The 11894-nt window shown below is 36.2% G+C and overlaps 1 protein-coding gene across 1 annotated transcript; it reads left to right on the top strand.

Moving 5' to 3' along the window:
* The first annotated feature begins 1969 nt into the window (after positions 1-1969).
* On the top strand, positions 1970-3887 carry LOC149175085 (RING-H2 finger protein ATL2-like). The gene has a single exon (XM_089422759.1). The coding sequence runs from the start codon at positions 1993-1995 to the stop codon at positions 3001-3003; it is 1011 nt and encodes a 336-aa protein (XP_089278885.1). The 5' UTR covers positions 1970-1992; the 3' UTR covers positions 3004-3887.
* Positions 3888-11894: the final 8007 nt, after the last annotated feature.

Raw genomic sequence — 11894 nt, 5'->3', positions numbered from 1 at the left:
TAAATAGTAAGAGTTCCTATTTAACACCGCTAGGAAGAATACTATTCACTTGGCTATGTAGCATTGAATGCAGTGATGGGTGGCATATAGATCATCAAATCTGTTGTCTATTCAAATTTGATGGCCTACAAACCACTTATCTCAACATTCAATGATGTGTAGTTGAGTGAATAGTGTTTACCCACCACTAAGCATAATGCTTAAATGTCCCCCCACAACTTAAAAGTTTGGCCAAAAGATGTGAAATCCATTCTCCATTCTCTTGTCTTCACAATTATTTTTGCTAATAACTCCACTTATTGATAAACAAATAAATCTAAAATTATGTACTATCAATTTTTTTATAATGTTAAATTAATAATTTGCATTAACTTAGGATAAATAAGGCTGATATTTTTTTTAAACGATGGGAAAACCTATCATAATTCAGTGGTATAGTGGGACAACCATCACTAGCTGCTAACAACAAACCATCACTAGCTGCTAACAACAAACGTAGGTTGACAACTAGACTTTCACTCCTGGCATGATCTTGGGTCATTATCTTGTTTCCTTATGTACAAAGAAGATCAGCGCTTAGCGAAACAAAAACAATTTTAAAACATACCCAAACCTAAACACTCATATTATATTACTTATTTACTTAAAATTTATTTTAAATACAACTAGAATTATATAAAAATAATATTTTTTTTATTTATACCCAAATTATTAACGGAGTTGTCTTTAGTGCAATTTTTTGGAAGCTTTTCTGGTGGGTTTTTGTGGTTTAATTTCTCTAAAATCCCGTAGGAATTTATTGAAATCACAAGCTTGATGACTAAGGTTTTTCTGGTTTAATTTCTCTAAAATCCGGCAGGAATTTATTGAAATCACAAGCTTGATAACTAACTTTTGCACAATCGAAGTGTCCTAGGGGTTTTTCAGCTGACCAAATTCACATAACACAAATCATAATTTCACCTCAAATTTATCTACCAAATTCCGATACTAAAAAGTCCAAAAATACACTAAAAACAACTCTCTATGAAAAAAATTAAAAACTAACTCTATGAGAAAAATAAAAAGACTATAAAACTTTGACTCGGTGGAATAATGATCGCCACAAAAACATGGAAACTTGATTCCGGATACAACATTTACATCCAACAATGCAAGGCTTACCGGAGATATTTAATATTAAGCCGAAGGTTCACATGTGTGTGACTCAGCACAAAATTTAGTTCAAATCGTGTACCATGGTGGGATTTAATATTTCGTCATGAGTGCGGTCAAGGATATCAATAAGAAAATATCAGAATGTCAACATCATGAGAACGTAACATGGGAGTTTCGTTTAGTTGACCAATATAATCATGATGTTTTAATTTTTTGGGTAATATTTTTGAATTAGTTTGGTTTAAAATTTATAAAGAATTGTTTTAATGATAAGTTTAAAATTAGTTATTTAAACCTTTTAAGTGTTTTCCTTTTTTATAATAATAATAAAGTCAGTGTTTTTAGGTTAGGTGACTTTTTAATTTGGTTAAATAAAAATAAAAATATATATATATAAAATAAAAAAAGTGTTGAGAGTTTCAAATTTTTAAAAATGTAATTTTTCCTTCAATTTTATATTTACATATTGAAAAAATATATTTGATTAATCCGAAAGTAAAATAAATTTAAATTAATTTATAAATTCAAAAATACGAATTGAATGTTGTAGTAGCCGCGTCGAACATCACAGCTGGAAGTTGCGACGAATCGCGATTCGCAATGTAGTGTCGTAATATGGGCAGAATAGTCAGAATCGAATTCGATTTCCAGGAAGACACAGACCATGATCAGCGGTCAGCGGTGCGGTTAGGGCACGCGGCTCACAGCCGCCTTCTTGGAATTTCACTCTGCCTTTCAACCTATTGACGCCGGACGCCTTTCTTTTGCATATAAGGCGGCCTCTGAGTCGACTCGAGCATTACAGAATCACAGCAATCACCGAGAACGCTTGTAATGTCCAGTTCGCAGCCGGCCATGGATTCTTACGATAACTTCAACGGGAACGATAACTATTACGGGGATAATGCAGCTAATTACTCAACGGCGATGGCCATTGGCAGCAAAATCATGATTGTCGCCATTCTACTTCTGTTCGCGATCGTTTTCTTCGCTTTCGGTTTCTTGATCTACGCGCGCTACTTCTTGGGGCGCAGGGGTTCTTCCCGACGCCGCCGTCTTGAATTTGTTGAACAGCAGGATCCCCTGAGGCTCCAAAGAGTCGGCCTCAGCAAGTCGGCTATAGAAGCGATTCCCGTGTTCGTCTATCAGTCGGAGAGTCACGAAGAGGGGCTTGAATGCGCCGTCTGTTTGTGCGAATTTGAGGAGAACGAGAAGGCGAGACAGCTCCCCAAATGCCACCACAGTTTCCACATCGATTGCATAGACATGTGGCTGCAATCGCACTCGACTTGTCCGCTGTGTCGATCCAGTGCCCTGCCCGACACGGCCGCCGATTCTGTCGTGGTTCTAGTAGGCAATGAGGAGGCAGCGTCGGGGGGCGCCTCTGAAACAAATCATCAGGTGTCTCTGCCCACCGTTTCAGAGGGCAACGCATCGATTACCATGGAACCCGACCTCTGCCCTTCGTGTAGACATGAAGAGGTTCTGCAGTCTCCAACTTATCCCACCCACATGCTTTTCTGGGCAACCCAAAACAGGGTTTCTTCCATGTCGAACTCCGTGGTCTTCGACCAAGGGGCGGCATCGACTTCTCGTAAAACCCTCGACAAAATCGTCATTGATATACCCCGAAGAATGGACAGTTTTTCTTCTCCCAGGCTACTCTGCAGCGATGACCAACAGATGTTTTCGCCAAATGGGCAATCGCTAAAATCCCCCAGCATTCGGCTCCGTTCATTCAAAAGGCTCTTAAGCAAAGGCAAGAAGGTCATTCCACCGAGTCCAGATGATGGTAGAAGAGATATTCACATTGAGCAAGCGGATTCATCCGAGAGCCAGGGATAGTTGAAAGCTAGGGTTTATTGGTTTCTACTTCAATAAGCATTAGCATCGGAGGAATGGTATAAACATATTAGTCAGAGAGTTGATGCAAAACTTTGCCCTGCCAAGGATTGATTTTATAGCTGATATGGACGGGTGGAATACAGTGGCTGTATTCTCCATGAAACGAAGGGTATTTCTTATCTCTGTGTCTAGTTGTCTCACAAGGTGATTCTGTGAAAGCCAAATAGAATCACTGGGAATGAGAACCCAACAACAAACACGGGCGTGGAAGAGTCTCAAGGCTTTCAAAGTCCCTGTTGTTTCCGAAGAATCATCCGGAATGGGAACCCAACAATCTCCCGGGCAAGAGCTAACCAGCCTGCCATAGGGGCATTGAATCATCGAAAATGAGAACCCACCAATCCCCAGTGCAAGAGCTAACCAGCCTGCTATAGTGCAATAAATGCCCCTGTAGTGCAGATTTCTGGAATTGTCTATAAAATTTTCACCTGAGTTAAGAAAACATCAAAATTACCAATTGGTGACCTGAAACTCAGAAAACAGGAGAATGCTGAAAGAGCTTAAACTGTAAAAAAAAAAACGAATCTGAACTGTGTTCCATACAAACTTATTATAACATTTATGTTCGGTATAAGTCAAGAGCTATACAAGCCCTGCAATGGTGATGGATCTTTGATTTTTCGAATGAGATTGCTTTTAAATGTTTGAACGGTGCGTTTTTGCTTTTAACTTTTATGTGAAAGTCTTCGCTGAGTTCAAGAGGAATGAATGTGCAATGGATTCGTGCTTTTCAAAGACACTTTGCCCGTGTTTTCCCCAGTGAATTCGCACTTTCCTTGGAAACGCTTTTATTTGTTTCCTCCTCACTGTATTCTGGAGTAGTTTAAATAATTTTTTATATGATAGCAGGTTATTTGTTGCCGGTTGCCATAACCTGGGAGTGAACTCGATAACACTGTCAATAATTACTTCAAAATTTTCATTTTTACTGTGTTTGCACTTTTACTTTACTGCGTGAGGCATGAGATTGCATTCGGCTTGTTTATTAATTTTCATTTTAAAATTGTTTAACTATTATATTATAAAAATTAAAAATATATTTTATTAAATATAACTTAATAGGTAAATATAAAAATTAAAAACATATTTTATTAAATATAAATTAATATTTAAATATAAAAATTAAAAATATATTTTATTAAATATAAATTAATATTTAATATATTTAATAGACTGAAATTTTCATTTTTACAAAGTACGCATAAATTTTTTAAATGAGATTAGTTCTTTAATGAAAAAAATAAAAAACAAAACAAACACATTTAACTACACTGAAATTACATTTCCATTTTTTATTATTAATTTAATGGAATCTTTAAATGTAAATAATAATAAGTTTATATAACATATAGAATTTATTCAAGATTAAATGAAATTAAAATTTATGATATATAAATAATATTAACTTTATATTATTGGAATTTATTAAGATTAAAAATATGTGCTTTTTAAATTATATTTTATGAAGGTAAAAAATAAGTGTTTTTTAAATGATATGTTTTATTAAGGTTGAAAATAAATGCTTTTTAAATGATATGTTTGAAATTGTGATAGTAAATTTTGAAATTGTAAAAGTAAATTATATATTTTAAGTGAAATTTAATAATATTATTTTTAATAAAAAAAATTATAGATGTATATGTGTGGGGGGAGGATTTAATTTAATTAAATTTTATGTTTAGTAGGTTTTGGTATAGATTGCAAATTTTTATGACGCAAAAAAGTTCCACATTTGGAGGACTATAACTATTTGTGGATTGGATAAATAGAAAGGCTGGAATTTTCGCTCCATATTTTTTTTAGATTGAAAGCGAAATCAAGAGACGAGAATGGTTCAATTCTCATCACATATATAAAGAGTTGAACACTCTAGTTGATCTGTCATTCATGATTGTTAGGCACTTTTGGAAATCCATGAGTACTTTGAGGGATAGGCCTTGGAGGTAGTAGCATTAGAAATATGATGATATTATGAGTTAAAATGATAATGTAGAATTGAGGACCTTTTTGTTTTGTGTAGATTAATCTTTCTTGATCTTTTGAAGCTTTATGCAAATATACTTTGCATGATGTATATTTCGATATGAAATATAACACACACATACAAATATATATATATATATATATATATATAGAGAGAGAGAGAGAGAGAGAGAGAGAGAGTTGCTTTTTAATTTAATATGATAAATTGCATTTTCTTTTCAAAAGTAGATTAGAAAATTGTTTATTATCACAAAAGTATGAGTTATAATAACAACAAAATATAATTGTTGGTCATCATTGTAAAGATTAGAATAAAAAACTTGTCAACCATAAATTTTTAATAGAGAAGGTGTCTTTTGACAAAGGTGAAAATGCTCAGGGACTTTTATAGATCTCTCATTACCCCGACACTAACTATCACGCACCTCCTCTTTGTAGATGGCATTCTCATCTTTTATAATGGGTCTCTATGAGAGACAAACGTACTATTGAAGACTCTCTCCTTATATGGAAAAGCCATAGGTATGTCCATAAACAACCTCAACTCTCTAATATCCTACCACCATTTGGAAGATGAAGAGATTCTCCATTTCACTCAGATCCTCCCTTTTGAATATAAATATCTAGGGAAAGGAGTGAAGTACTTGGGGTTTCAACTTAAACCAAATTGTTATAACAAGGAAGATTAGTAGTGGCTCATTGTAAAAGTGGAAAAACAATTGAAAATTTGGTGTCTAAGATGGCTTTCTAAGGTTGGTCATATATTCTTGATCAAATCTGTCTTAGAATCCTTCCTCGTTTGTTGGACATCTCTTGCATGGATTCCCGAATGTATCCTAGAAAAAATCAAAAGAATCTAATAAAATTTTCTTTAAGCTAGGAAGCAAGAACATGGGTGTTACCTTGGGTCAAATGGGATAAATTGCTATGCCAAAACTCTTGGGAGGTTGGTGCCTAAAGAAAATCTTCTTATTTTCAAAAGTCTTGAGTTCCAAATGTGGATGGAGGCTAATCCCGATGCAAAATGTTTATGAACATCGATATTCATCTAAAAATACATAGCCCCATGCTCATTGGAAGATTAGATAAGAAGGGTTGACAAGCCAAGGGCCAATATCTCCATAGTCTAGAGGGTTGTCCTAAATTATTTTGATATCATTGGCAAAGGGTTGGCATGGAGGGTTAACGGAGGCGACATAGTGAGACTTAGCCTCAATCCCATGCCTAGTAGTGCCCAAAGTCACTCAATTCTACTCCCTCTAATAGAAATTCTAAGCGACAAAGGATACTCAAAACTCCGATATAATTAATTTCGACGATGACGTGCTGGTTGTGTCATTTGCTCCTGTAGCAAGATGTTGATGAATGTTATTTATTGTGGCAGATGATTTCGCCTTGATCACTGCTGCAAGTTGTCAACTGTTACACATGTAACAACAAATACAATATCTAGCACTATTTCTACAACAGATTCTTATTTACAAGTTACTCTTACAGATACTTACAAAAATTTAAAAAGAACAAGAAAAGACTAAATCTTGTAACAACATATTGTAAAGTGTGCATGAGATAACTGATGTTGTTATAAAAAGAAAAGAATGTGTAACAGCTGCCACATGGTGGTTTTAAACTGTCACAATTTCTCTGCCTGTGCCCTTATAAGAGATTTTCACAGTCATATTCTTATTTACATTCTTTTATGCTTTTTTTTGTTTTTGTTTTTTTTACTGGGTGTAACAACTGCCAACAAAAGTTGGCTTTTGATTGTTACACTTATTGGAAATTTAAAAATTTGGCAGCGCGGGAGAATTTTCCCCCGTTGTTGTAATCTAAAGGTTAGAATCTGCGATAATGTTGACGAATGAATCCTTTAAAGCTAGTTTGTGATATAGCCTAATACGGTCACCATTAGCGAGTAATGGTGTCCTAGCACTATTAATGGTAACTAAATTCACAGTCCCATTGTCAAATATTGTGTCAACTTCATAAGGACCTAGCCACCTGGTGCAGAGCTTCCCCTTGAAATCCTTGAATCTCGAATCATATAATAGAGCCCAATCTCCTTTTTGAAACTTCTTCTTTTTAATGAATCTATCGTGCCACTTATCCCTTTGTTGTTGAATGATGTATGTTTGTTGAATAGCAGCTAGCCTTTTCTCATCTAGCTCATTGAGTTGATTCAACCATTGCTTCTATGATGTTTCCATATCCAAGTTCACCTGTAGCATCGTTCTTAATGTCTTGATTTTGAACTCTATGGGAAATAAAGGATTTTTACCATACACTAATTCGTATGGTGAGAATATTGTAGTATTCCTCCATGTCGTCCTATATGCCCACACCACCTTTAGAAGTTTATCAGTGTAATTCCTTCAATGGCTGGCCATAATCTCGGTAAGAATTCCCTCAATAACCTTGTGGGTGCTCTCCACTTGGCCATTCACTTGTGGATGATAAGGTGAAGTAATCCTATGACATATTTTGTATTTTTCAACTAGCTTCTGAATCAAATGAGATGTGAATTGGGGCCCTCCATCTGTCACTATTTCTTTGGGTATCCCAAAGCGAACAAAAATGTCTTCAAACAAAAATTTTGAAACAGCCTGCTCTGTGGCTCTCATCAACGCCTTCGCCTTGACTCACTTTGTGACATAGTCTGTGCAGACCAGGGTGTATGACTTTTGCTGGGATGAAGGGTTAATTGATCCTACAAAATCTAGGGCCCATTTCTCAAATGGATCTAAAATTTTTTGAGGTTGTAATGGCATCTCATATGACTGTAATAGTTGACCCATTCTAGAAGCTGTGACAACCCTTCACAAATTTCTTAGCATCCTGAAATATCGTGGGCCAATAGTATCCTATTGAGAGCACCTTGTATCATGTCCTCTTATCTGCAAAGTGTCTTCCACAAGGTTTCTCGTGACAAAATCTAAGGATATCAAATATTTCATCCTCCCTCACACAGCATCTAATCTGATGATCTGGCCCAGTGTGATAGAGATTTCCCTCAATCTAAGAATATCTAGCATTTTGCTGGATAATTCTTTTCTTTCTCTGGAGGATAGGTATTGTGGAAATCTTCCTGCAGCAAGATAATTAGCTATGTCTGCATACCACGATGAGTGAGTTGAAATAGAAAAAAGGTATTCATCAGGAAAAGGATCTTCAATAGGCATGAATTCATCACCAACAGTTAGCCTAGAAAGAAAATTAGCAACTACATTATCTTTCCCAGGTTTACTAGGATTGTTATAGCAAATTCCTCTAACAAAAATAACCACCGTGTAATCCTACCATTAGTGATTGTTTTATTCATTGAAAAGTGAATGACATAGTGGTTAGTGTGTACAAACACTTGATATCCTGTGATGTAGTGTCGAAATTGGTTGATGGCATGCACTACCGCAAGGAACTCTTTTTTCGTCACCGTGTAATTGAGTTCAGTTGGAGTCAAGTTCTTGCTTATGTAATAGATAGCATACAACTTTTTGTCCTCCAATTGGTCCAATAAAACTCCCACAGTAGTATTAGATGCATTTGTCGCTCTATGAAACGGAAGACTCCGGTTTGGTCCTCACAAAATAGGAGCTATTAATACACAGTTCTTTAATTCCATAAAACCCTACTCGCACTTACCTATCCATACAAATTCCACAGCTTTCGTAAGTAAGGAGAATAAAGGAGATGCAATCTTTGAAATTTTTTCTATAAACCTCCTACAGTACCCAGCATGACCCAAAAAAATATGTACCTCTTTCCGTGTCTTGGGAATTGGGATTTTCAATATTACCTTTATCTTAGCAAGTTCTATTTTAATCGCGTCAACAGAAATAAGATGGCCCAGCACAATCCCTTCATTCATCATCACATGACACTTTACAGTACTTAAAGCAACATTATTCTGCACACATCGTTCTAATACTTTTTCTAAATTAACTAATGTTGTTTCAAAGGCATCATCGTAAGGTGTAAAGTCATCCCTGGAGATTTCTAGACAGTCTTTTAATAGATCCGAGAAAATTCCCAATATTTCCCTTTGGAAAGTTGCTAGCGCATTATATAGTCCAAAAGGAAGAACCCTGTATGTGAAGGTTCCTGATCTGTAAATGGAATGTACTTGTTTAAGGGTGCAAGGTATCCATTTCCAATAATTTCAACTGTGAGCTAGACACTCCAAATGACCTCTAAAAATGTATAAACTTCTTATTTCTTATACAGAGATAGACTGTAGGGGCATTCACCAGACATGTCACCTCTAAAAAAAGGATGAGTTCCATAGGCTACCTTGCCCTCTACAGGCTCTGCCTAAAGAAATAACAAAGTAAACACTTAGAAGTCTTGGACATACACATACTTGAAGGTTAAGGTCTTGCGGAATAAGACAAGTAACTTTTTGTAGCTGAATAAGTGATTATGTGTGTATGCAAGTTATATTTATTTGTTGTTTAATACTTTGTATCAGTTTTGTTTAGCATATCATCTTCAGCAAATAAAGACATCAAAATGATAAAGCAGTTCACCCCCCCCCCCCTCTGGGCTACATCTGTTGGACCAAACCTCTCCAACTAGGCTTGTCCTCTTGTATTAAAATTGCTACAAAGGCTAATACAAGAATATGGGTGTCTCAAAGGACAGATCTAACTGTAAATACAGAATCAAAAGATAGGAATTAGCCAAACATGCTCTTTCCCAAACACTAAACAGTGAATTTTGTACCTTATACAGCACTTTCCCCAATTGACCCTAGTGGCCCTTTAAACTTGCACGGAGAATTTCGAGGTGAAGATTACCTCAATTTGTTCTGAAACCTCTGCCATTAAACTCAGAAGGTCGAAAATAGCAGACATAGCCTTTTGAATCACCGAAAATGGATGAATATAGCCCCCAAACAGCTCCAACACTGGAATGGCCCTAGTGGCCCTGAAAGCTTCCCTAAAGCAAAACAGTGAAAAGAATGCCTCAAAAGGAAAAACGAGCTGTAGAAATGGATTCAGAATGCTGAAAACCTTCAGGAATGACCTTCGTTCCACATTCAATGGCTGCACAATTCCCAATGCAGCTCCCAAACTGATTTGGCCCTAATGGCTCCTGGAACTTCCACGAAGCTAAAACACCTGAAAATTACCTCATATGGCTGTGAGACCTGCACCAATGGCTTCAGCAGGTCGAAAATACCCAAAATCAAAAAAAAAATCGTCCAAAACTGACTTTCCTAGCCAAAGTTATGGCCATTTAAAGTTTCTCCAGTTTTTCCCTAGAAAAACTCCAGCTAACTTTAGTTAACTCCAGATAGCTCCGCCAATTATGGCGGGTCCGCCAAATTTGGCGCTCCTGCCAAAATTTCGCCAACTTAACTGCAGTTACATTTAATGTTTGGTGGTTGCCTCGGATTTTGTGCCAGGCGGAATATTCCTTTTTTAATTTTTTTTTGAAAAAATAAAATTTCTAATGTTATGGACAAATTCTTCTTTTTTGCCATAACTTTCTCATACGGCGACCGTTTTTCGAACCGTTTGCGGCGCCAGAATCGGGAAGACGAGCACTTTCCAGTCATTCAACTTTGAACTAGTTATAAGTACTTTAAATTTTGAGCATTTTACGACACTTAGGACATGAGCACCTGATCACACCTCCCAAATGAGAAGGCTTTTGGTCCCCAAAAGCTCACTGAATCTCTGAACTGAACTGTACAACACTTGAGGAATAGAAATATCCTCTTCCATTCAGCCGAAAGAGCATACTGATGCCAAAATGTCCTGCCTTATCAACTGTTGTCATGGCGAATGTTGCTGCATAAACCAAGTACTCGTCGAATCCCAACCAAGCTTGTTCGCCAGACAAACTGAAAGTTTGCAGAAACCAGCAATGAAACTTGCTGATATATGAGCTGAAATATTCCCCTAAATATCTGGGCTTGCCAGCTGTCACGATGCCCATCCATGGCACCTCCGCTCCAAAAGAAGAGCTGCCTCCCAAATGAGAAGGCTTTTACAAAGATGAAACACCTCATCATTTCTCCTCTTTACAATCTTGGAGATCAAATTATCTTTTTCCAAGTCGATATTACATTACATGCATGGTTAAAAATAAAGTAATCAACCCTTCAAGTTAATCACACATACATGTTTAAAATACAAGGAAATCATCATGATTCCTGTGCTCATGCATATCATTCTCATGCATGCAGTTTATCCTTCAATTTTTCCTTAAGTACAATCATAAATACAAGATCCTCAATCACATGTACATGTACTTTCAAAGCTGAAATCAATATAAATTTCGCTGCAATAGAGTGAGTCTCATACTCAGCTTTTCCATCCTGCAACTTGCATTCCCTTAACAAAGAAATGCATTCAATCAAAAGACATGCAACTTTAATTGGATAAGAATTCTAACCATTTCTTACCAATCCATTTCAAAGGCGCTTCCTTTAACTGCACATCGATTTCAACATGTGTATCATCCTGACACATATCAATGATGGAAACTTCCTTCCCATTCTTGCCATACTCTTTCTCCCATTTCTTCAATTTTCGTGGAAGCATTGTTGGATTCAGAGTCCAACACCTTTCAACAGTATGTCCTTGCTTATGGCAATAAGTGCAACACATGTTCATCTTCTTGACAGCATGATTTGCATTGTTCAATGGAACTTTGGCTTCTTGCCTCCTTTCCTTCAAAATTTTCCTGCATGTTGCCATTCTTTTCCAACATCTAGAAACACTATGGTTAAACAAACCACAAAAAGAACATGCAATTCTTTTCCAATGTTTGTGTGGAAATTTTCCATGCTTTACATGATCAAAGGAACTATGATTGAAATCAGATTTATACCTGTGTCTTTC

The sequence above is a fragment of the Pinus tabuliformis genome, chromosome 4_1 (assembly GCF_031772625.1).
Source record: "Pinus tabuliformis cultivar Carrire ecotype Pingquan chromosome 4_1, CPIR1, whole genome shotgun sequence".
In the NCBI taxonomy this organism is placed as follows: Eukaryota; Viridiplantae; Streptophyta; class Pinopsida; order Pinales; family Pinaceae; genus Pinus; species Pinus tabuliformis.
This window is presented reverse-complemented; position numbering and strand designations above follow the sequence as displayed.